Raw genomic sequence first — 26,572 nt, forward strand, 5'->3', positions numbered from 1 at the left:
TATATGTATACATTTTTTTTTTTTTGTACCAAGAATCGAACTTGGGTACTTGCGCTTGCAAGGCAGGAGCGAGGAGCGGAACCACTGAGCTAAATCCCCAGCCCAACTAGTTCATTTTAAACATAAATCATATTTAACAACAGTAAAAGGTATAGGAAAGGAGTAAAACTCACTTCAAATAATGCAAAAAAAACCCAAAAAACAAACAAACAAAAACCAACCTCAATAACAAAGGGCTCTTTTTTCTATTACTTAAAACATAAACAAAGAATACATATAGTTAAATAGAGCATGTGAATAAATATACTGTCCTAGAAATTCATCAGAAAAGACAAGGCAAGGTTTAGTTCATCATATATTCATATGGATATTGCTTTCTTATATGTACATATAAAATGTAAAATAAGTATTACAAATAACCATTGCATAGTTTTACTAATACAAGTAGCATCTATATTTCACAAATATATCATAAAAACCATATTCTTTTCCATTGGGAACAATTCTACATAATTTAGGGGAAAAATCATTGCACAATTTAATTATTAGGCTCAGTTTTCCACCTACAGGCTGGCTATGACACGCCAAAACATAACTCCATTTTTGCCTCTATCACAGCTAAAACCTCAGTGGTCTCATGATGCTATGACACTCTAAGGCAAGATTACACCAGGTGAAGACATTTTGATTCCTTGAGAACCAAGTAGTAAGAGAAAGGTTTCACCTGGGGAGGGATAAATTTCTAATGAACTTAATTTCATCAACCTACAATCTTCATAAGCATAAGTTCCTCAAAGTCCTAGGATTATCACCACCCTCTGAGTTATCAGTTACTCTCCATGAACTGAATAAAAGTGTGGCAAGTTCAGGGTGCTTTTGTTTTTGCTGCCCAGAGCAGCATTGATCAAGCCCTAAGCTTAGCTTCTTCTCTAAGTCTCCTTTCCTATCTTTACTCATTATTTCGACTTGTGCTGTTGTGGCTCACAGGAGACCAGAACTCACTGCAGGGGTTCTGGTAATGTCCTCTTTCCCTGTTCACTACAATTTTCAGTCACTTTCAGCTTTAAAAATCCCTTTCTTGCCTCAACTTAAAACTTCATGTACATTTCTTTTTTAAAAAATCCACGTACTCTAATTCTACATGGTGATATGTCTGTGTTGGGAATCTCTTCTTTGAGCTTTCTGGAAAATTGAGCACTCTAAAATAGACATCCTGTAGAATGCAGAAATTCTTGGCACTTAGCTATATACACATTGCCAGATGGAAAAGGCAGGGTACAGAAATCAGAAAACCCCCTTGTTTCCAGTAACAGAGGATTAATTAGTAAATAATGAAAATGCATGATTTAAAAAGTGACTGGAAGAGTTAATGTTTTAATTGGTGAAGTATTTATTGTAGAATACTAAGTTAAAAAAATGCGTGTAAATACTGACTATAAGTATAAAATAAATAGGCAACAATAATAATAGTGGAAATTTGGAATATGCATGTATGTATGAAACTCCTTCAAAAGAAACCAACCCAAAACAAAACAAAACAAAGAAACAAACAAACACAAAAGAAACCAATCAAGGGCCAGGGATTTAGCTCAGTGGTGCCATCACCTGCTTTGCAAGTGCAAGGTCCCCGGAACCACACACACACACACACACACACACACACAAAATCAAAATGTTAACAGTGCAAGTCTTCAGGTGACAGATTTTCTGGAAAAAATTTTCTTTGCACTTTCAATTTCCTTGTTTTCTGTGATCTGTCTAAAGGGTTAACTACAGGAAAAGTGAACTGAGTAAACAAAATGCACATGGGTTCCAAATTCTCACTTATGAAAGTATGAATTATTACCCCTTATTTTGGTTTCTATCTCCTCCATCTATTTTTTTAGTAATGTATTTTTAACAGTTAGGTCAATATAAAAATAAATACTTCTGTAAATATAAAAATAAAGATAGTTTCAAAACTAAGTTTTCCCACTGGTTTACCTCCTTAGCCATTTTTTATTTTATTACTAATTTAGAGCAAAATGAATCTTGGTTCTTATTTTTTCCCCATTCCACTGCCCTCCCTTCAACTCCTCCACCCCTCCCTATTTACAAAGGCTGTTTTCATTTTTTCCTTTTCTCATATTTTTTCCTTTCCCCTACTCCTCACACTTCCTCTTCTCCTTGAGACCTTTCCTTCCTGTTTCACATTGTCTATTATACATTTTAATTCTTATTTACATTTTCAGTTTCTCACACTGGAGACACTATTAGGTATTTACACGTCTGTCCTAATTATTTCATTTAAGAGTATGGCCTCAATGTGCATCCATTTAGCTATAAATGACTCCAGTTTTTCATTCTTTATGACAGAGTAGTATTGTTTTACATATAAAAAAAAATCTTTATCCAGTTTCCAGTTGATAGGCAATTGGGCTGTTTCCAAGTTTTAGCTATTACAAACTGTGCTGCTACAAACATGGGTGCACATATACGGCTGTGGAACAGCTGGGTCAAATGGGACCTCTAATCCTACTTTTGATTTCCATATTGATTCCATGGTGGTTGTACCAGTCTGCACTCCAACAGACAATGGAAAATTGATCCTTTTCCCCACAGCCCCATCAGCATTTGTTATTGCGTGATTTCTTGATAACAGCCATTATTTCTGGGGTGAGGTGGAATCTCAGTGTTGTTTTAATCTGCATCTCTCAAATGACCAGCGATGTTGAACATTTCTTCTTATATGTTTATTTGTTGCTTTTACTTCTTTGTCTGAGAAATGTCCGTCCATTTCAGATGCCCTTTTTTGTACTGGATCTTTAAATGGGGGAGGGCTGATGTTTTTAAGTTCTTTGTATATTCTAGATGGTAGCCCTTTGTCTGAGGAATAGCTGGTAAATTTTTTTTCCCCACATTATAGGTTGTATCTTAGGTCTGTTGGTTTCTCTTGCAGTGCAACTTTTCAGTAAGACGAGATCCCAGTTGTTGATTCTCTGTGCTAGTTCCCATGCTAGTGAAGATTTGTTCAGTCTTTTTCCTATGCCAATGTCTTCACGAGTTCTACTTAACCTATCTTCCAGCAAGTTTAGTGTTTCTGTTTTAATATTTGATCTTTGATCCACTTCTATTTTAATTCAGTGCATAGTGAAAGATATGGGTCTAGTTTTAATCTGTGGCAGCTGAAATGCAGTTTTTCCAGCACCATTTATTGAAAAGACTATCTACCCTCCAAGGAGGGTGGTTGATATGGTACCTGATTGTTTCCTTTAATTGCTCCGTAATAATGCTATCCTTCTGTTTCTGGCAAATAAAACTTTATACAAGCATAAATCATACGGAAATTCTAGGATTAGGTAGATTTTGTCCTTGGCATACACCGTATTTATCTAGTATAAGATGATGGAATGTCTTGAGACTGAGATAGTTCTGGGTTTGGACTACAAACCTTGATAAGACTCAAGTCCCCGAGTCCTACCTACAGAGCTTGCAATCTCCACTAGGATGTGCACAGGGCAGATCATCTGAAATGTGCAGCCTAAGAGCACCTGTCCTTCAGCAACTGGAGCTTGATCTTCACATTTTTATTTAGGTGATGTGCACAATAAGAACAGTGTTTCTGAATCCATTTTTCCTTCTTATTAAAGCATTGAATCAGTTACCGTACTTAATTTTTGTTGCAGGAAAATTTTTTGAGATAACTTTTTATATTACCCATAGTTTTTGATTATTCACTACTGCTTTTCTAAATAGTAAAGTTGGTGTTCTTCTTGCCTCATGGTTGTGTGTGTGTGTGTGTGTGTGTGTGTGTGTGTTGCTGGGGATCAGAGTCTCTACCACTTTCTGCACTACACCCTCAGCCCCATGTTTCAGGGACTTTGAAAAAAGAGGGCAGTAAGTGCTCTGAGCTGTTTGATTCTGAAAAAGCTCAAAATGATTAGATTTTATTAGGTATTCTGAGAAGAAGAGCCGAAAGGAAACACATTGAGGACAAAAAGAAGGAAGAAACGAGTCTTCATCACTAAAAAGTAGGTGACTCGGGTGAGAGTGCGGCAGATCAGGGCATGGCAAGGAGGACTGACAACAGAGTGTGACCTGTCAATCATGGAGAAATGGAAAAGAGGCGGGCCAACAGGGTATGACGTACCGTCCCAAAGAACTGTCACGGGGTGTAGCTCAGTGACGTCACACATGCCTCGGAAGTGCAAGGTCCAGAGTTTGATCCCCGGTATCAGAAAGAAAAAAGAGAACAAAGAGCTGTCAAATTATGAAATCAGGGAGCAGAACACTGACGCGTTGTCTGACATCAGGAGGGTCACTGTCTTCTTAACTCTTCCAGCAACCTGCTCTGCATGCAGGGTGTATTTTCCGTGCCTTCCTTTAGAGTTTCTCAGAGCACTTTCCTTCTTTTTATAGCACTTCTTTCTTCTTTTCAAAATATTACTTCTCCCTACTTTTGTTCCTGTAATACCTCTAATATCTGCAGCAAATATTAAACTTTCATGCTCATTGGGTGGTCTCATTCAATACTTTGAGCAAACAGCAAGAGACTGGAAAGGACCACTGGCCCCTACACTGTCCAGAAACAAGAAGATCGCGGAGGTTTTAAGCGCAGTGGCAAGAGGTGGAAGCCAGTACTCAGAGGGGATGTCTGTGTTGGGGTGTATCTTTTAAATTTTAGGGACAGGGACTCTAATCTCTCAAAGATCCTGCCACTGCAGGTCTTACAGAAGCTATACAGTGTCTCCATCTAGATATGCTTTCCTGGACATTGGCAGAATCATATAGATGGAAGAGAAATGACAGGACGAGCTTTTCTCATCCTTTAAAGCACTAGGGAAGACCCCAGAGCCCTGATTCAAGTCTTGGTAGGAAAGTCCCCAGATGTCTGTGTCATTTTCTGCCACTTCAGTGGAATCGTGCCGGGACTTGGCATTAAAATTAATTTAATTAGCTAATTAATTAAAATTACATTTTAATTAAATTTAAGGAAATAGAATAAGTGGCTGTTTCTTACTCATTTGAATTTATGCACATTCCTGAGCTTCTTTTTTCTCATTATATTGTAGATATCAAAACATTTATCTCTTAGGGTCATTACAAGGATTAAGCAAGGTGATATATAGGCATCCAGTAGAGGCCTTATATATATTTAGTAGTTGCTCTGTTGTCATTTGGTCTTTAAAAAAAATTATTTTTTCATTTCCTAAGAGGTGACTGCTAGAATGAGTGGCAGAATTTAGAGTCAGGACTTAGGGAGGCATAAAGCCTAATGTTTTAATAGTGATAATAAAGATAACTACTATTTACTAAGAACTTACTAGGGATTGGGCATTTTGCTCAATGGTAGAGCACTAACCTAGACCTGGGTTTGACCCCTAACATTGAAAAAAAGAAAATTTAAAAAAACCATTAGAGTAGATACTCCTGAGCTATATATCATGCCAGTAGTTCCTCAAACTAGTTCATAGAGTCCTCATCTTTTGATCTGTAGTGGAAAGCAAAGAAGAGACCAAGTAGTTCATGCTCAGGGCTGCCTCCTCTACTCCAGCCAGATCACTTTATTCTTATCTGTTTACTATACTAATCTTCCACATAACATTTCACTTGAAAACAAGTATGTTAAAAACAGGTCTGAACATTTCTGTAATAATGTTTCATGCCTAGTAACACACACACACACACACACACACACACACACACTGGATTAAGATGGCAACATAAACCCAAGTTCATCTAGCCTTTTTCTGATTGAAATCATAAACTAAATTAAAAGAGCTATCTCTATAGACACACACACACACACACACACACACACACACACACTCATACAGACAGATTTTTGAAAATCATGCTGATTTACAAGATGAACTGCTTTAATTGGACCAGAAATTCTGGGGAAAGAGCTGAAAGAAACAGAATTGGCACAGTAATGAAGAACGAAATCACTGCTCAAAATTCATGAAGGGGATGCCTGAAAAAATTGAGAGAGACTTCAGTATTGTTCCAAACTTTGGGGGAAATGGATATAGGGACTAGGAGGCAGCCTTCAATCAATATCAGTTAATTCTGTAATACTGCAATAATAGAAACAACCAAGCAGTTCGTCCTTTATCCCTCTACGGTGCTATACAGCAAATAGCACAAGCAATTCCATTGAACAGTAACACTTGGTAGTATTGAAGAGGCATGTGAACACCAAAAGGAAATGAGAGTTCCTGTGCTCAGTTACGCTACTGACCCAAGGGGACAGGGATTTAGCTCAGTTGTGCCACCACTTACCTTGCAAGCACAAGGTCCCAAGTTTGATCCCGGCACCAAAAAAAAAAAAAAAAAAAAAAATAGACCCACTCAGCCTGGTAATGTGTCCAACTCTCCTACTCCCTCATCCCCTGAACCACAGCAAATGGAACACAGAAAAAAAAAAAAAAGCACTAAAAGACAGATTAACAGGAAAATGAAAATGCAGATTTAAGGACATGATCAAGAATCACTAAACATTTGAGAAAAATTGAAGACTTCCAGAAGAAGAGAATGGTGGAAATGGAAGTGATGGAATATTCAAAACAATAACAGGATAAATCTCATGACCTATTAAAGACATGAAACTTGCAGTGAAAGGTCCCATGAATATGACTTAAAATGAATTGAAAACAAAATTTAAAAAGCTGGATCACACCTAGATACTTGCTTTAAAATTTCAGAAAACTAAGGATAAAGCGAAAACTTCTAATATTTCTAAAACAAAACAAAAGAAAAATAGATGACTTAAGAAAGAAATGAAAGCTTTGAAGACAGTGCAGCAATATTCTCAAGATAAAACATAAAATGAACAGTTTTAAACATGCCAAGATCTGGAGATTTAACTTCCATAAACACCATTGCAATAAAACAACTAAATAGTATCAAAGGACCTTTGATCTTTACAACCTTGAGTGTAAGACGGAAAATGAAAGTTATTTAAAACTCATAGCCAGGTGTGGTGGTGCACACCTGTGATCCCAGCACTCAGGAGGCTGAGATAGGAGGATACTCTTGATTTGAAGGCCAGCCTGGGCTATATAGTGAAACACTGTCTCAAAAAACCAAATCAAACCAAACCAAACCAAAACCGAAATCCCAGTTACAGCTGAATTCCAAGGGTGGTGGTGATATTATGAAGGCTTATAGGACACACATGTGTAAATACTGTAAGTTTCTCTGGTGTGATAAACTAAAAGTGTAAATAAGTGTCAAAATATATAATTGATATTTTGTAATAGGAAGAAAAGGTCTAAAGGTATTGGACAAATGGGAGCAGTGGGGAAAGGTAAAAAGGGAAAGAAAAAATGAGAAAGGGGAAAAAATGGAAACAAAGTCTGTAAATAGGGAAGAGTGGAGTGGGGAAGGGAGGCAGGGGAATGGGGAAAAAATAAGAACCAAGATACGTCATGTAAAGGTACAAGATCCCAATGGTGAATGTAACTATTTTATATCTAAAATGTACCAATAAAAAAATATATAAAAAACAAAACAAAAAACCTGGAGATGGCCCTGAGACCATTCTAAGAGAGAGAAAATTATGAAGGCTCCGCTGGTTCCACTGGGCTGCCAAAAGGAGGGACCAGTAATGAAGTACAACCTTTGTTTCAACATTAATAAGTTTTCTGAAGGACAAAGGTAGGTCCCCAGTTAATACGTAGAATGATAAATCTATCTGTATAAATTGAGACAGATGAATTTGGGGAAGGATGGAGGGAAGGTGAGAAGCTTGGAGTGAAATGGGTCTGTGCACCATGGCTAGAGCCTGTAACCTGTAGAGAACAGAGGCTAGGAAAGAGTGGTTCCCTTTAGATAGGCTGGCTGAAAGGTATGTCATTAAAACACATCAAAACAACATTTCTTAACTGTTTATCTTGAGCAAACTGTGCGTAGGGAAAAGCTGCAAAATATTATAGTTTCCATTTTTCTCTTACCCAGCTTCCCTAAAATGTTACCATCTTTTATAATCACGATAGTGTTACAAGAACGAGGAAATCAGCACTGGTTTAATGCTATTTAGTTCAGACTTAATTTAAATGTCATCAGTTTTTCCATTTTTGTTCTTTTTCTGTTTCAGAATACTATTCAGAATCCTAAATGACATTTAGTTTCTTTCTTCTGAATTTCCTATCTGCAATAGTTCCTCAGTTCATGCTTGTCTTTCATGACCTTGTCATCTTTAAACAGTACCTGATCAGTCATTTTGTTGAATTTCTTTCAAAGTGGATTTTCTCATGATTTGACCCAGTACATTTGGCAAGATATACCACAAAAATGATAATGTGTCCCTACTGCATTACAGAGCATAGGATTCATGATGTTTTATTACTGGTGCTGTTGAGCTATTACTTAAGGAAGTTTCTGCCATTCTCCTCTGTAATTATTTTTTATTTGGATAGTTATATATCTGTGGGAGATAATTTGATATGCAGTCTGTTTCTCCATAAATGTTAGCTAATTTAGGAGCCTAAATATATTGTCTGCTGCACTTATCGCTGTGATATTTACTTAATGATTTTCTATGTGTCTCTTTCCTTCTACACTGATTAACTGCAACTCTATTGTAAGGAAGAGCTACCCTCCTCTTATTTACTAAATCAATTATGCATTTATTTATATTCTTATTTGGTACTGGGGACAGAGCTCTGGACCTTGCACCTTTGAGATAAGCAGCAGAACCACTGAGCTAAATCCCTGGCCCTCGATTATTTATTTTTAACTACATGGTGCCAGGGATATTTCTTTTGCCATATGAACTATAATTATATAATGCGATTATTATTCATTTTGCTGTTCAGATCGTTCCAGGTTCTGTCATTAGAAGACTCTTTATGTTGATTCCTATGTATCTTTGACAGATCTCACGTCTTTTGCCTCACCACAAGATGTTCAGGCTCATCTTGCTCTCTTCCTGCTCTTGTTGAGATTAATCAATTTTACAAGGAATCCTGGCCCCTTTTATTGGAGAATGGTATTCAGAAACCAAAACTTGAATCTAAGTATGCTTATTACTTTTGGGAAATGTTGGCTCCTAGGCTGTTTCAAACATGTATGAATATATACTGACCCATGCATGTATACTTATCAATATTTCTGTATCTATCTGTGTATAGATGTTAAAAACAATGAGTTCATACTAATACACTGGACTCCAAATCCAACAATACAGGGTTCATTTAACTGGGCTTTTAAAGACAGTAATGTCTAAAGCTAAGTGTCTGGTTTATGTACTCTCTCCATCATCAGTCTTTTCATTGTGACTGCTACACAAACAGCTGAGTATGTAAAGGAAAAGGGGACCTGTCTGGTGCAACACAGTGCAGGATAAGGATACAAGATTATGATATCACCTATACACTAAAGTAATTCGGTGGAAGCAGCAGGTCTGAACCAAGGATGAGTAGGAAAAATGCAAGGTCTCCACTGGGGATAGATAGTATGTTTTGCCATTTCTACTGTACTTTCTGTTCCAATGGCAGACATCAACAGATGATTACCACACACTGACTGACTGAGCCAGGACATGGCTCCAAATTCTCAAACTTGCATTCAGGCAGCCCCTACCTATCAACTAGAGTTCACATTTCAGGTAACACTTATCCCCAAGTAAAGAAATGAGCAGCTGACATAAAACATATTATTTGGGTGAAGAAGAGCATCATTAGAATTTTGTAAAAAGTACAGAAAAAAACCTGATATAACATGGTAAATGAGCACCAAATATTATATCATGTAAGACCAGTTTGTAGGGTCCAGTTCACCATACAAAACGTAGTGTCATCTGGTGGTTTGTTGTTCACGTTGGCTTAAATATTAGGCAGACTTTTGCCTGGCTGAGATTCCCAAGACAGGACAGTGATTCCACGTATCTCCATTAGTCGGCACTTGGCTCAATCACTCATTCCATGGGATTGGACAGAATAATACTGAGGACACAGGACTACCCTCCACATTCCTACTTATCAAGGTGGAGTTGCTGCTGTTGCCCTCCCTGCTGGGATTTCCCCTTCCATTACAAGCCCCCTTTTGTCCAACTCTTGCTCACCCCGACGGAAGAATAGTACTGAGTGGAGAAAGGGAGCTAATCGCCAGTTAGGTTATTTATGAACTCACATTATGGTGAGGGCTTACTATACTTTATGAGAATAGCCAGCAGACAGCTAGAGCATGAACTAAAGATATATAACAGGGACAATCATGATGCAGGCATAGAGAAGATAATAGAGAAGGCTGGTCTTGTGGAGGGGTTACAAGGATAATGTTCACTCCGTCTCAGAAAAAGGATAATGAATACAGTATAGAGATCTTTTTTTCTAAAAATCAGATTGACAAGAAAAAAAAACCTCACAATACAGTATTAAGTACAAGTAATTTGGCAAAAAACCTGTGTATATAGTTCGGTCCTTAAATGAAATGAGTTCTCTTTCATGTTGTATGCCCACTGCTATGCATGGTGAGGACACAGCAGAAAACAGGAATGAATACAGGGTTTCTGCCCTCATAGGGCTTACTACATAACATGATAGATAGTTGAAACCAAAACAAAGATGAGCCTATAGGGAACCAATTTACATTCATGAGGCTAACAGTAGCCTTACTTATAAAATAGAATTATCAATTTATTCAGCTATATTCAAGGTCTTAAAATAGTAGGAATTCTGGATTGCAAGGGATATTGAATGATTTATGTGGCATTTTTAGGAAAGAAATTTGAGAAAATGGTTAGTAGACAAGTGAACAACTGTATTTCTTTGATGAAAAAATAAGGGCTATCTATAGATTTTATTAACAGTGGAATTCAATGAAGCACAATACTTTCTATCTTCTGACCTGGGAAATGTTTCTATCTCTTGGATGAAGATTTAGGTGACACTCAAGTATGTATTATCATGTACACATTGCCAAAGCATCTCTTAGAGTGATAAAATTTGAAGACTGCTTATCTTAATATTAATATTAGGTCAATTTACTATCTTCAATGTCAGAAAGATCTTTTCCTATATTTTAAATGAGTAGTGAAATAATAATAGTGACTATACATAAAGAATATTTACTTTGGGCCAGTGATTTAGCTAAGTGGTTCTGCTGCCTACCTCACGAGCACAAGGTCCCAAGTTCAATCTCCAGTACCAAAAAAAAAAAAGGATTTACTTTGTGCCAGGCACTTTACATTTATTAAATCATTAGATCTGCAAAACAAATTTTCAAGGTAAGTATTACAGTTGCACAATCTCTTTTCCAAACTTTAGGGAACTAAATGTGTTTTCAAGGTGAGAATACTTTAAAATTAGAAAGGAATTGGAATTCTTTGGAGTATAACAAATATTTTGTAATTGAATAAGAGATTGTACACTGTAATAAAACACATTCATATTTCTGGAAAAAATGTATAAAAATTCACACAAAGACCATACATAATGCACTTTATTTACATAAATAAATTAGCAGATTTATCAGTAAGTGAAATTTGTTAGTATAAATTTGTTGGTAAATGAAAACATAGACCAAACATACTTAAAGTTTCTTATTTTTTCTGCTACTTTGATAGTGCTTCTCATTTTCAAGGACATTTTTATGTAAAAAATTGCTGATGAAAAGTGACCCACAACATATATACATGCAATAAATATTCATCAATTCTGGTTGCTTGAGAATCTTGGAAGAATGGTTACATTAATGTCACCATTGTTGACAAAATTAGGTTGCAATTGAACATATGTAGATGAACCAGAAAGTTTCTCAAGTAATGAAGAAGCATTAATACAGAGAGCTTTTTAAAACTTTTCCCAGTGTCATTTGTCTCCTTAACACAGGTTTCTGTCTAAGTAGTTTCTCTTTAATTGAGTAAACTGCCATGATCTCTTGTTTACTGATAAATGTACATTGTTCAAGGCCAGCAATTAACTGGTCACACATTTTCACCATTTGGTCTATAGAGATTTTTTTCATCTGGGCTCACAATGTCATCGTCATTACTGCTACTACCTTCATATTGATCTATGCCCAAGCCCATCTTAGCAATTTTCCTCTCACTCAAAGGATGCACAACAGGTGCATCACTGTCAATGTTCAGTATTTCTTCAATGTCAGCTTCTTCTAACTTATTTACACTTTCAGCTGATAAACTTTTGGCATAGGTAATGAGTTTTGATATCATTATCTTCTCATTAGAGTCCTTAAATCCTTCGAAAGCTTCATCAGCAAGTTCATTTTCAAACATCATTGCAGCCCACAGTCTGTGCCAAGCATTTGTTAATGTTGACTTATCAATATCATTCCAAGCATTAGCAACTGCATAGATGGCATCCTTAAGACTAAATTCTTTAAGGAAATCCTGGATTTTCAGGCCTCTGTTAACTGAAGCAAGCATGCTGTTCAAAAAAAAATGTTTATACTTGCTCTTCATGGAACGTAAAATTCCTTGGTCACAAGGCTGTATTATAGATGTCACATTAGAGGGAAGGTAAATGCTGAAGACATTACTTTTCACAAGAAGTTCTGGAGGAGGATGTGCAGAACAGTTGTCTAGAAATAGTAAAATTTTGCAATTGTCTGCCAGTCCAGCTTGTTTGCAATGAGCTCGTGCTGCTGGCACAAAGTACTTATTGAGCCAGTCAGAAAAGATTTCTCTTGTCACTGACGCTTTCTTGTTTGCATAGTAATGCACAGGTAAACTGCCTACATCTTTTAAACACTTTGGATTTAGGCTTTTTCCAATCACTGCCAATTTTATCTTGTGTGTTCCTGCAGCATTAGCACATCCAAGAACAGTTAATCTTTGCTTGGCATCCTTGAGGTCTGTTGGTACCCATTCATTAGCAATTGTTAAAGTTTTTCTAGGAACATAACACCAGTACAGAGCTGTTTCATCAGCATTGTAAATCTGTTCAGGGCTAAGGTTTTCATCAGATATTATCTTAGCAAATTCATCAATGTAATTTTCAGTAGTTTCATGATCAGAAGCTTTTTCACCATGCATTTTAAGATATTTGATACCATGACGCTTTTTAAATTTCTGCAGCCAGCCTTCTGAATACTCACACTCACTTTCAATGTTCAGTTCCTCATGGTATATTCTAGCTTGTTTCATGACCAACAAACCAGTCAGTGGCATATGTTTACTTCTTTGTTGTCGAATCCATTCAATCAGCACGCGGTCAAGATCTTCATTTTTGGCCCTATGCAATGTTTTTCTATTTTTCATTAGCTCTTGGTTATCACTGTCACTATAAAATTTTAGCAACTTATCTTTCTGCTTCCTCAAGTCGTATATGGTGGTGGTTCCCACACCATACTCTTCAGTAAGATGTCTCACGGACATACCAGCATCAAGCTTCTGCAATAACTCCACTTTCTGAGCTATTGACAAGGACAGGTGCTTCCTTTTCTTCCTTTCACTGTTACCCATAGGTATATCTTTAACTCTTTTGGACATTTTCCAATACAATTAATCCTCAAGACACAAAATGTCAGCAAATAACAGAGTCATGTGTGATGGATGGATCTGAATGCTAAGAAAACAGAGGCTCCTTGTTTGCTCATGGTAGGTTTTGTTGCCAAATAGTCCTGGTGCCAAATGTGTAAAACACTTTTGGGTTTCAGAGTGCTTTCTGTTTTTGTCTTATTTTGGAATTGCAGAGCAGAGATTGTGGACCTGTGTTAAAAATATCATTTTAATGATGAAAAGACTGAGGCTGAATTAGTGCTCAAGATTATTCAACTATTACATACCTTCTGCTTATTTTCAATCTCATAAAATTTGGTCATTTCACTGGATAGAATTTTTTTTTTTTTTTTTTGCAGTACCTGCCAAGATGATATGAGTTGGAATAGTTTTTTTAGCAAAGGAACCTGACGGTCTTGGCTGTGTGACTGACACAGGAGGTGAACCCCAAGCTTGATAACATAGAGATGTCTTAGCAAGATGTCAGAGATCTTAAAGTTATAGTCATTGAATACAGATTTCCCTTTCTATATCAAATCATCTGTTTGGTAGTTATTTGCATGGCTATTTATTACTCCTTCGTGAACAATAAAAAATACAGCCCTTCAGATAATGTGCCACAAATTTTTACTCATCTGAAAGGATTTTATTTGCTTGTTTTTAAACTGTGACTCAGAATTATTGTCAATCAAGTTCAGAATTGAAACACATTTTAGATATTCTAGTAAGATATTTCTTTTTACTTAATTTGCTGTTTGGGCCTTATTTCACAAACTGCTTTATAAATCCCTATTGGGAGCCAGCTTTTCTTCCTCATTTTTGTCATCCTTATTTTTAGACCTTCAACAAATGCCTGCTATATAACAAAACTCTAAAGACTTTTCATTCAATCCCAGGTCTCTGTATTTTCCCATTCGGTGCAAGACCAATCCTTTGCGTTGAGAGGTCTATAAAAATAAGTCAAGCACGGTTCCCAATTACCCAGAAGATTTTAAAATCCAGTAAATAAAAATGTGAGAAATGTATAAAAACTAACAAGAGAGAAAGATATCATATTTGTTTGTTGGGTTAGAATATACATTATTTTTTCTATATTGCCCTTTCCCATTAGATTGTAATAATAAAGTACCACCCCTTATTTGGTACATTTTGTGTGTCACAGTGTCACACAGAGAAGCTAACATTAAGAAGCATCACACTCAATAGTTACCTTGACCTTGCCCAGTATCCAAACTTCAATGTGACAGACTGTCAGCCACCTATCTGGTCAGCCATGAAATCCTACTTGTTTCTTAATATTCTCTTACTTTCATTTCTAGCAAACTTTCTGCATTACTATCTCTCCCTTCATTATAGTCCTTTCTCCTACATAAAAGAAAAGAATCTTCATTTTCCTGCCCATTAAAGAAATAATTCAAATTATTTGTTTTGGGGAAACATCCTTCAGTAATTAAAGCACATAAAACCCATTAATGAGTAACCAAGAGGTGGAGGGTAAGGATGAAGAGGATAAAAAAGAATTAAGGTGTGTTATGTACATGTACCAATTCCCCACAAGGAATGTAATCATTATGTACTGCAAAAACATACTAATAAAAAGAAGTTGAAAAAATGCTTAATGCTGTCTTTCTTAAACATTTCTGTAAATGGTAAAGTGTTGCTTTAGAACCAAGGTATTTTGGGATACTCTGAATTAGAACAGGCAGCAGAGATGACTCTGATTCTTCCGTTTTGGGAGTATGCAATTTGCTTTACAGAGTGTCCCATAATAGCAAAACAAAGTTTAAAAAATGAAAAAAAAAATTTGGGGGGGCTACCAGGGATCAAATTCGGATCTTTGCACTTGCGAGGTAGGAGGCAGAACCACTGAGCTAAATCCCTGGCCCCTGAAAAATATTTTTTAAAGAAACAGTTCTTTTTGGCTGTTTTTAAAAAAATACTATTCATCCTATGACTTGTCATTAGTCAGTAAGAAAAGTACCTCCAAAGAGCCTAAACAGTAGTAATAGCAATCCTGATTTACTTATTAGTATGACCATGTTTTAGGAACAGCAAATTCTTCAAGGTGCACTCATGAAACCCATACATAAAATTTTTTAAGATTTATTTCATGGGGGCTGGGAATATAGTTTAGTAGGAGACCACTCTCCCAGCATGTGTGAAGCCCTGGGTTCGATCTCTAGCACACAAAAAACAATTGGTTATATCGTGTGTGTTCATATTCTGCTTCTGCTACTAATGTTGAGTAATTGAACATGTTAATTAATTTTTCATGGTCTTCATTTTCCTCCCTTTTAAATAAAAAAGTCCAACCAGATCATTTGTAGGTTGCTTTATATTTCTAATATGCTATACTTTTGTGACTTAAGACTTAGGAGTCTTAGATGACTAAAAAAAAAAAAAAAACTAAAAATACATTTTTCTTACCTTCTTATTTTTTTTCTGCCCTTCTTCTTTTATCCTTTCCTTCCTTCTTCTAATATTATGAAAGACTTGTGTGCATATAGCAGAGACTACATTTTTTTAGGATTTAATGAAATTGATCTTATTATTTTATAATTCATTAGTGATTTTTGGCTTTCCTTAACCAAAAATAAAGAGACTATTCGTGAGACCATTATTTCTCCAAGTAATCTCAAAAGCAGACACTAAAGATAATATTTTCTAAAATAACAAAGGTCATATTAACATAATACTTCTTTCTGAGGAAGTTAGAAAGCTGAAACAGTTAATCAGATATAAAATTCTGGAATTACACGGACACACAGGAGTCTGAGATGGTTGTTGAAGAATGTATATGTGCAGTCCACTTACACCACCTTGTGCTATTTCCAAGCCAATGTAATCCATGATCTATAAATAGTGCCCTTTTGATTTTAAGTAGTTCTGTTTTGGTAATTCTGAATGGATAATCCAGTCCATGGCAATATCATCCTGAACGCACCCGATCTTGTCTGAATGCATGATCCAGGGGGTGACGTGGTTTTTCCTATCTGCAGTATTAATGTACAGTGAGGAAAAATTTTGAAATGTTAGTGCTGTGCTTTTCTTTCTTGCCCCCAATATTGCTGCAGAGGCATTTGTACTGACTTGTGGAGAACTGAGATTATTATATCAGTGGTACAAAGACAAAGAAATAGTATTTATTTGAATGACTTTTCTAAGAAGAGAAGAGTAAGTAGGGAACCTGGTGGAGAGATGGTCATCGGCCAGTTTTGGAGAACTATCTATAAGCCAATTCACCTCTTAACATTGGAATAAACATGCCACTTTGGGTAGAGGAGCCACAGGTGCTGTTGTCATCACTGTCAGGTCATTATAGTCATCTAGAGTAGGCCTCTTAGCTCACCCAGGTGAAGGATGTCCACTTGTACCCTAAGGCTTTCCTAAGTTTCTACCTGAATCTTCTCTGTAAATAGTCTAAGATGCTCATGATCCTTTTAAAAATAGTGTGAGTTCCTTCACTATTAGAGCATGCCAAAGATGAATTAGAATGAAAGCCACAGTTCTGGCAATTATAACGGTCTGGATGGTGGAAAACCTCTACTTGGTTTGTATTTATGTATACATACATGTACACTAAAACAACAACAACAACAACAAAATACCAAGGTGTTAAGATTAATTAAAATGGTATATAGCCGGGCGTGGTGGCACACGCCTGTAATCCCAGCACTCGGGAGGCTGAGGCAGGAGGATTGCTGTGAGTTCGAGACCAGCCTGGGCTACAAAGTGAGTTCCAGGTCAGTCTCAACTACATAGTGAGACCCCGTCTCAAAAAATTAAAAAAAAAAAAGGTATATAAGAAAACCTATTCATACATCTGAGCAATGAACTTTTATTGACTATCTAATATAAACTGTAAATATTTAGTTCATATTTTGAAACCAGATTCGGTGTTAGATACTGAGGATGAAAAAAAAAAAAAGAAAAGAAAAGAAAAAAGAGGGAGAGAGATACTCTCACTGCTTTCAAGGAGTTACAACGATGCTGGAGTGCTATGATATCTGTAAGACTTTATTCACAGAACATATATTAATTGAGCAGCTTCTATGTGTTAGGCTCAGTTTTATTCTAGAGCTCTAGTAATGAACAAATTGGATTAAAGTCTTTGTTTTATAAACTGATACCATAATCAGGAAGACATAGCATATATAAGATAATTTCAGTTACCTTAAGTATTATGAAGAAAGTAAAATGGGCCAATTTGATAGGAGGTAACTGGCTGGGGAGTAAAGGGAACAACTTCAGGAAAGGCTGGTAAATAGCCTCTTTGAGGATAGTATAATTAAGAATAATGGAGCCAGGCATGGTGGCGCATGTCTGTAATCCCAGCACTCAAGAGGCTGAGGCAGGAGGATCACTTTAAATTTGAGGCTAGCCTGGGCTACATAGTGAGTTCAGGGCCTGCTTAAACTACAAAGGGAGACCCTGCCTCAAAACACCTCGCCCCAAATGGGAAGAAGTTAGTCATGCAAAAACATTTTGAAAAAAAAAAAAAAAAAAAAAGCACAGGAGCTCTCAGGCAAGCACTAGTTTATAGCAATATGTGTTCTAAAAATGGCTAATGATGCAGTCTGTGCAGGGTCAGGACTGGGGTGTCCTTCACTGAGGATGTGATGTAATTTCACACCCTGATGGAGTAAATGCTTAATAAATGAATGAATGTTCCTTCTCTCTGAAATAATACAGCTTTAAAATGTTCAGTACAAATTTAAAAAGAGCTCCAAATAAAAAGACCTCCCCTTTTGCACATCCAGTCCTACTTTCCAGAAGCAACCAATTTTATAATTTGTTTTTAGTTTTTGGCAGATACTACAGATATCTTTAAAATAAAATGCCCTTAATGTTATTTCTTCATGTATTAAGCATAGACTATTGTCTATTTATTTTGTACAATGATACACATTTATTTCAAGACAGTTATTTTTTCTCCCTCTATTGGTTACCTTACATCTTTAAGTATTAAACTTACAGATTTTTCTTCATTTCTATTTGTGTGTGTGTGTGTGTGTGTGTGTGTGTGTTTGTGTGCGAGCACGCGTGTTTACCTGTGCATATGTGTGTGTGGTGTTGTTAGGAATGGAACCCAAGGCTCATGCTAGGCAAACACTAGCACTGAGCTACAGCCAAGCTCTTCCTACTTTGACTCCTACTTTGTAAGACTGATATTTTATAGACATAGGCCTTTCTGTTGGTTATCTTTTTCTACTTTCTATTTATACCTTTGCAGGGCACAATCTCTGATCTTATAGAATTTAATTCCATCTTTTTTTTTAGCATATTGTAGAGATTCCTTGATGACCTAGTGTGTAGTTTCCTGTGTATTTTCTTTATCTGCCATTAAGCTGTACCTAGTCATACTGAAGTATGTACGCATTTACAGTTTTTGAAGCTTTTGTGTGTTCTTGCCTTTTCTTCATTGCTTCATGTCTTTCCATTGCTTGGAGTGCCTTTCTCCTGTACTTTACTGGCAAGTCTCATTGTTCATTTTAGCCTACTAGTTAAAAAACATTTTTCCTGGTAGATGTCATTTATTAAATAAAAATAGTAATTGAATATTGGTTATGTGTAAGACATAGCTATAACGTATGAAGGCTATAGTGGTCTAAGGCAGACACTCAGCTGGCATTCTAGTGACTTAATCAACAGACTTAATAAAAATGACCTCCACTGCTGGGCCTGGTGGCACCCACCTGCAACCCCAGTATTTCGGAGGCAGAGAGAGGGGGATGCCATGAATTTGAGGTCAGCCTCAGCGATAGAGTGAGTTCAAGAATAGCCTGAACTACATAGTGAGACCCCGTCTAAAAAAAAAAGCAAATAATCAGCATTATGAAATCTGCTGCATGCCTGGGATTGTACTAAATGACTTGGCTGTGTTATTTTAATTCTCTTAAGAACTTTATGAGACTTGCAGAAATTAAATATCCTTCCTGGGATCACTCCCTGGAGGCAGCTTATATGCAAATTAAAAGTCTGTGACTTTACAGCCACTACTGTTGTTTTGTTTGGTTTTATTTTAAGACAGAGTCTGCTGTGTAGTCCTGTCTGATCTTGAATTTACTATGTAGCCTGAAAATTGAGGCTATCCTCCTGCCCCAGGCTTCAAAGTGCTGGGATTATGAATGTGCACCACCATTCCTGACTTAGTGCCAGTACTTCTGTGCTACACTCGCTCTGCTCCAAGTACTCTATACTTCTACTACAGCATTTTTCACATTACTTCACAATTGTGTTTGTCTCAATTTTCTCAAGATGGTGTAGAACTAGTACCATTTTAAATGTACAGGAGAGAAGTTAATATATTATATACAAGGGTTCCTTTAAGACATGAGGGATTAAGTCTGTCTTGAAACCCCAGACTGAGAAAAGGTTGTTTTAGGCTTCTTAAGGGTAAAGACATCTGGCACACAGTAGTTATTTGATAATTTTTTGTTTGTTTGTTTGTTTTTGAGACAGGGTCTCACGAGGTAGTTGAGACTGACCAGGAATTCACTATGTAGCCCAGGCTGGTCTCCAACTCACAGCGATCCTCCTGACTCAGCTTCTCAAGTGCTGGGATTACAGACATGTGCCACCACGCCCGGCTGTTATTTGATAAATTTTTGAACCTGTATGCAATACTTTTTAATCAATAACATATAGTTTTCAAGATGAAAAACAAATGGCTTTAGTCCTACTATTGGAGGTGGCTTTCCAGGAGGATTTATGCACTCCAGTCCTTCCTTAATAGAATCCCAGGGGTATTGGATCTTAACTTTGGGAAGCAGCAGAATGCAGTGTTTAATTGTACAGGCCCTGGAACCAAACTTCCCAGGTTAGTACTGCAATTCCATTGTTTACTAATTAAGCAAATTTAAGCATGTTATTAAGTGCCAGGTTTTAGAATTACTATACTATTAATATTAACTGATTAATCTTCTTAACATCTTTATGAAGTACATACCTTTATTATTCCTTAATAGCTTTATGTCCTCATTTCTTCCTCTGTTAAGTAGGAATAATAACAACAAATCACTTTATAGTTGCTCTTAGAATGAAAATGGTTATAAATTGCATAGAATAGTATCTGGTACACAGAAAGTTAGCTATTAAAGTTCATCTTATTGTATTATGCTTTGTATTACTGCACTTTGTAGATATCGTGATTTTTTTTTAAACAAATTGAAGGTTTGTGGTAATACTATGTCAAAGAAGTCTACTGGTGGCATTTTTCCATCATTAAAATTTTTTCATTATTGTATGTTATGGTAATCTGTGATCAATGATCTTAACGTTACTACTGTCACTGTTTTTGGGCACCATGAATCTCACCTATATAAATGAACTTAAATTGATAAATGTTGTTTCTATTCTGGGTACTCCAATGACTGGTTGTTTTCTTTCTCTCTTCAAGCCTCCTTATTCTATGAGACACAACAATAATGAAATTAGGCTAAAAAAAATTTTTTTTTTTGGTATCAGGAATTGAGCTCAGGACTTGAGCTTGTGAGGCAGGTGTGGCACCACCAAGCTAAATCCCTGGTTCTAAGCCAATTTTAATAACCCTACAGAGACCCCTAAGTTTTCAAGTGAAAAGAAGAACAGCACATCTCTCACTTTAACTGAAAAGCTAGAAACGCTTAAGTACAGTGAGGAAGACATGTCACAAAATGAGACAGGCTGATGCTATGCCCCCTGCACCAGTGAGCCAAGTTACAAATGGAAGGGAAAAATTCTCAAAACAGGTAAAATTCACACGTTAGTGAACACATAAACTACAAGAAAGTGAAACAGTCTTATTGTGGACATGGAGAAAGATTCAGTGGTCTGGAGAGAAGATCAAACCAGCCACAATTTTCCTTATTGAAAGCCTAACTCACAGAAAGTCCCTAAAGTTCTTCAATTCTATGCTGAGAGAAGGAAGTAACCAAAGAGTCTGAAACTAGTAAAAGTTGGTTTATAAGGTTTCAGGAAAGATGCCATCTCCAAAACATAAAGTACAAGGTAAAAGAGCAATTGCTGCTGGAGAAGTTAGAGCAAGTTATCTAGATTGGCTAAGATCTGGGTGAAGCTGGTGACACTAAACAAATCATTCTCAGTGTAGACAAAACAGCCTTTATATCAGAAAATATGGAAGTCTTATAACCAGAGATGTGAATGCCTGGTTTCAAAACTTCAGAGGACAGGTTGAGTCTCTCACTAGAGGCTCACACGTAACTAGTGGCTTTAAGTTAAAGCCGGTGCTTATTTGTCATTTTGAAAACCTTAGGGTTCTTAAGAATTATACTAAATCTACTGTTTGAACAACAAGGTCTAAATGACAGTACATCTGCTTATATTGTGGTCTACTAAGTATTTCAAGCTAACTGTTAAGACTTACTGTTTAGAAAGAAATAGAAAAGATCTCTTTCCCAAAAAAATAAAGGATACTTTTTAAAAGGGGGGGTTCCTTTCCAAATATTACTGTTCATTGACAATGTACCCAAGAGTTCTGATAGAGACATACATTCATGTTTCCATGTCTGATGATACAACTTATAGCCCATGGATCAAAGAGTAATTTCACCTTCCTAGCTCTTACTATTTAAGAAATGCATTTTGTAAGGCGATAGCTGCCATAGATAGCGATTTCTTTGCTGGATCTGTACAAAACAAATTGAAAACCTTCTGGAAAGGATTCATGATTCTAGATTCTTTTAAGAACATTTATGACTTGCTGTAGGAAGTCAAAACATCTGAACAGGAGTTAAGAAGAAGATGATTCCAAGTTTTGATTTTGAGGGACTCAGGATTCAGTAGAGGAAGTCACTACAGATGTGGTAGAAATGGCTAGAGACCTAGAATTAGAAGTGGTATCTGGATTACCTGGTGTGATGGGGCACACCTGTAATCCCAGTACTTGGGGGGCAGAGGCAGGAGGATCACCATGACTTAGGGTTGAACAAAGAAAATGGCTTTTTGAGATAAAATTTACTCCTAGTGAATATGTTGTGAATGTTGCTGAAATGACAACAAAGGAATTAGAATATTACATAAATTTAGTTCCTAAAGTACTGGCAGAGTTTGAGAGAATTCAGTCTCATTTTGAAAGATGTTCTACTATGAGTAAAGTTCTATGAAACATTATTGTATGCTGCAAAGAAGTCATTTGTGAAAGGAAGAGTCAATTGATGTGGCAATTTTCATTCTTATTTTTAAAATTGTCACTTCACAGTGACCATCACCCTGATTAGTCAGCAGCCATCAATACTGAGACAAAACCCTCCACCAGCAAAAATATTACCACTCACCAAAATCTCAGTTCATTATTAGCAACTTTTAGCAAGAAAGTATTTTTAAGAATTAAGGGATATACATTTTTAAAGACAATGCTATCACATACTTAGCAGATGACAGCATAGTGTAAACACAACTTTTATACTCATTGGGAAACCAAAAATTTTATGCAGCATTTTATTGTGGCATTTGCTTTTCTGTGGTGGTCTGGAATCAAATTCACAATACCAATAGAGGCGTAAGAAATCATCTTGATATAATTTAGAAAATGTTCACTTCAAAGACAAAGAATTTTCCAGTCACATTGGCTTTGTGTCTTTAAGGCAAAACCTAGTAGCTGATGCTGAAATGGGAAATGTAGGAAAAAAATACCTCTGAAATTGGTCTTCTGTTTTGTAGATACTCTGCCATCTCCCAAGTCCACATCACCATGTCTTGCTGGTATGACTATAGTAGGTTCCTAACTGGTCAAATAGCATCCTCGTTGGTGGCTTTTTTTCTCTTCTCCAGGAGATTAATCTTTTAAAAAGAGAGATGCAGATTGGATTCTACACTGTTTATCCTTAAAACAATCCAGTAGCATTTCAAAAAATCCTAATTATAATTTGGCTAAGGCTGAGGGTCTGGCCTTGGTGAGTCCTTCCAAATACACTCCTCCTCGTAGTCTCCCTAGCAGCCACATCAGCTTTTATTCACTGATCAATAAATATGTTCGCTTGCCATGTCCTTGTATTTATAGTCACTGAGGATCCATCAGTGGCCAACAGAAACACAGTTTTTATACTTACAGCACTTATACTTTATGAAGAGGAGAAACAACCAAAAAGTATAGTAATTATTAGTTGTAATAAGTATAAAAGTGTAATTAAAAATCTGCAAATAAATGTGAGGATCCACTTGAGATAAAACAGAATATTTTTTAAAAAAGCAATACTTCAGGTGATTTCCAAGGGAGGAAGAGAAAAGAGCAATCTAATGGATGGGGAAGAGAGAATTCACATAAAGAGAAGAACCCATGCAAAACTTCATACTTGCTGGAAAGAATGTGATGTTTCAGATACCCAGTGAAGTCCTGACATGCAGGACTCGAAAAGCCAAGATAGATGAAAAACTTATTCCTCCCCCCCATTTCTTCTTGTAGAAAATTTCAAAGTTATGTTTAAAATTTGAAAGAATGTATACCATTATACTTGCCTTCTAGATGCTCTATTTATTTGTTTACTTGCAGTAGTGAGGATTGAATACACTGAGTGCTGAGCTACATCTCCAGCACTTTTTGAGATAGAATCTTGTTAAGATGCTTAGGCTGGCCTTGGACTTAGTATTCTCCTGCCTAAGTGTCTAAATACGTAGGTGGAATTACAAGTATGTGTTACCATACCTGGCTTCTATTTTTTGTCAGATCCTTTGAAGATAAGTTGCAGACACTTTGTTGCTGAATAGATCAGCAAATATATTCTAAAAATAAAGAAATTCTACATAGTCACAAATTCATTGTTATATGCAAACAATTTAAAATGGATCCAGTAGCATTTAATGGGGTCCATATTTAAATTTCTCCAATTAGCTATCAAATGCCTTTTGGAGTTTTAAAAAAATTCTATGAACCAATTAAGATTCATGAATTTCAGCTGGGTGTGGTGGCACATGCCTGTAATCCCAGCATTTGGGAGGCTGAAGCAGGACTGCTTCCAGTTTGAGGCCAGCCTCGATTACATAGCGAGTTCAAAGCAGGCCTGAACTACACAGGGAGACACTATCTAAAAAAAAAAAAAAAAAAAAAAAAAAAAAAATTCTCGATTTTCATTTAGGGTTTTTCTCTTGATTAAAGTTGTCTTCTACTTTGTTTTGTTGTTCTGGTAATAACACTGACAATTTTGAAGGGCTTATTTTTTTTTCTTTCAACAGTACAGGGATTGAATGAACACAGGGCCTTTTGCACTGATGTATAAACCCAGATCTTTTTGTTTTTTATTTTAAAACAGGGTCTGGCTAAATTCCTAAATTGCCCAGAATGTGCTCAAACTTCTAATCCTCTTGCTTCAACCAGCCCTTTTAAAATTTTGTGCTGCGATTAGAGGTGGGTTGCCACACCTGACTCCAGGATATATGCAATGGTCTCTTTCTGTTTCCTCAGATTAGGTTCCTACTAAACATTTCTGGCACAAATATCTTTACTTGGTTAAGATATGTCTAATAAATACCTTCATTGTAAAATTACTTTTTGTTGACAATTAAGAAATAGTCTGTGGTGTGATTCTTCAGCATAGTGTTAATATCTTATTCTCCAACTACCTTTCAGTCAATATATATACATCTATTTTTTTTTAACTTGTTAAATTGAAAAAACAAACAGTTTCTTGTATCATGTGCTGATAACATTGATTACTTTTATGATCCTGGAATTTGAGGGAATTTTGCCTCACCAGCAAGCAAGCAAACAATTTTGCAGTGGACATCAGATGGGTGTCCTCTAATTCAATTCCGACACTATGTATTGGAAATAACATCAGATCAAACAAGTGGAGAGCTGTCCTGTAAGACCACCTCCACTTCAGACCTAGTTGCAAGTCTAGGTTCCCAGAATTTCTGAATTACCAGGTACAGTTAGGGTTCTTTAGACACTCTCTTTGGGTTTAATTTTGCTAGAGTGGTTCACAGAACACGGGGAAATGTGATACTTAAATTTATTAGTTTATTATAAAGGATATTTTCAAGGATACAAATAAGCAGCCAGATGAAGAGACCATGGGGTAAGGTCAGAAAGAGCCCCAAGCTCAGGAGCTTTTGTCCCTATGGAGTTGGAATGTGCCAACCTCCTCACATATGGTGAGCTGTTGTTCACCTTCTTACAAGCTTCCATGTATTCAGCTGTCTAAAAGCTCTCTGATAACTGTACCGTGTACCTAAAATGTACCAATTAACTCAATGAGAAAAAATATAAAAATAAAAGTTCTCGGAACCTTGTCCTTTCAGGATTTTACGGAAACTTCATTGCATAGGAATGACTGAGCACGGACAACCATAGAGAAATGTAATTGCACAAAGAGTATGATCTAATAAAGATTCTTCTTGGCCTTTCTGTGTAATATTCTTTCCTCCTGGACATTCCTCTGTTTGAAATAAGGGTCTTACAACTTACTACTAGAGAAGGAAAATCAGAGAATTTCTGTATAGCCAGCACTAAGACAGACCAGTGGGAGATTAGTTTCTATGTGCTATCTTGGGGAAGAGAAATTTTTGTTTCTATGGCCTGCCGTGGAGAGGGAGTGATAAGCCAGGAGCTATGGATTAGAAATCCAGATATATACATTATGTTACAGCATATGCATTGCTATGATAACTTTGAATTTATGAATTAGACACAGTAAGCGATTCACAATAACGAAATAGAATCATGACAACATACTGTAACAAGTTAATGTGAATGTGATATCTCTCTCTACTCATTCTTGTAACAATGTGAGATACAATGCTGACATGATGAAATGAAGCAAGGTGCATGGCATAGGCATCGTGATGTGGATTAGGCTGTTACTGACATTCTGACAACACTTATTTTGAGCACAACTGGTTGTGGGCTCACTTTGGAAAGTGACAATATGGATAAGATGAGACTACTGTATTTTTTGCTGCTTTTTTTTGGTTAACAGTACAAACAAGATTTATTTCTAAAAAGTCACTGGAAGGCTTTAAGCAAGGGCATAATAATCTTCATTTCAGATTAGTTTGGTAGCCCTATGATGAATAGCGTGGAGAGGTATAGGACCTGAATCATGAAGACCAGGGGGAGGCTGTGGTGGTCTGAACAATGAAATGATAAGGGAGTATTTAGTATTTAGTTCACTTAAAATCTGAAAACAC

At 36.4% G+C, this 26,572-nt stretch overlaps 1 protein-coding gene across 9 annotated transcripts in view; it reads right to left on the bottom strand.

Annotated features, from left to right (window-relative positions):
* The window catches only part of LOC104867682 (jerky protein homolog), a 46,905-nt gene that overhangs the window by 17,582 nt on the left and 2,751 nt on the right, over positions 1-26,572 (bottom strand). For 4 of the 9 annotated variants that reach the window (XR_004518277.1, XR_781841.2, XR_004518275.1 and 1 more), the window contains exon 3: positions 23,081-23,227. Coding sequence is in view for 5 of the 9 variants with exons in the window: in XM_010632117.2 (XP_010630419.1) it covers positions 11,912-13,438 (1,527 nt within the window). In the remaining 4 variants the exon portion in view is untranslated. Of the gene's footprint in view, positions 1-11,541; positions 13,658-20,396; positions 20,438-23,080; positions 23,228-26,572 lie in introns of those variants that run through there. The other 5 variants (XM_010632117.2, XM_010632115.2, XM_033766646.1 and 2 more) reach the window with 4 other exon arrangements.

The sequence above is a fragment of the Fukomys damarensis genome, unplaced genomic scaffold (assembly GCF_012274545.1).
Source record: "Fukomys damarensis isolate Sample0158 unplaced genomic scaffold, DMR_v1.0_HiC HiC_scaffold_20, whole genome shotgun sequence".
In the NCBI taxonomy this organism is placed as follows: Eukaryota; Metazoa; Chordata; class Mammalia; order Rodentia; family Bathyergidae; genus Fukomys; species Fukomys damarensis.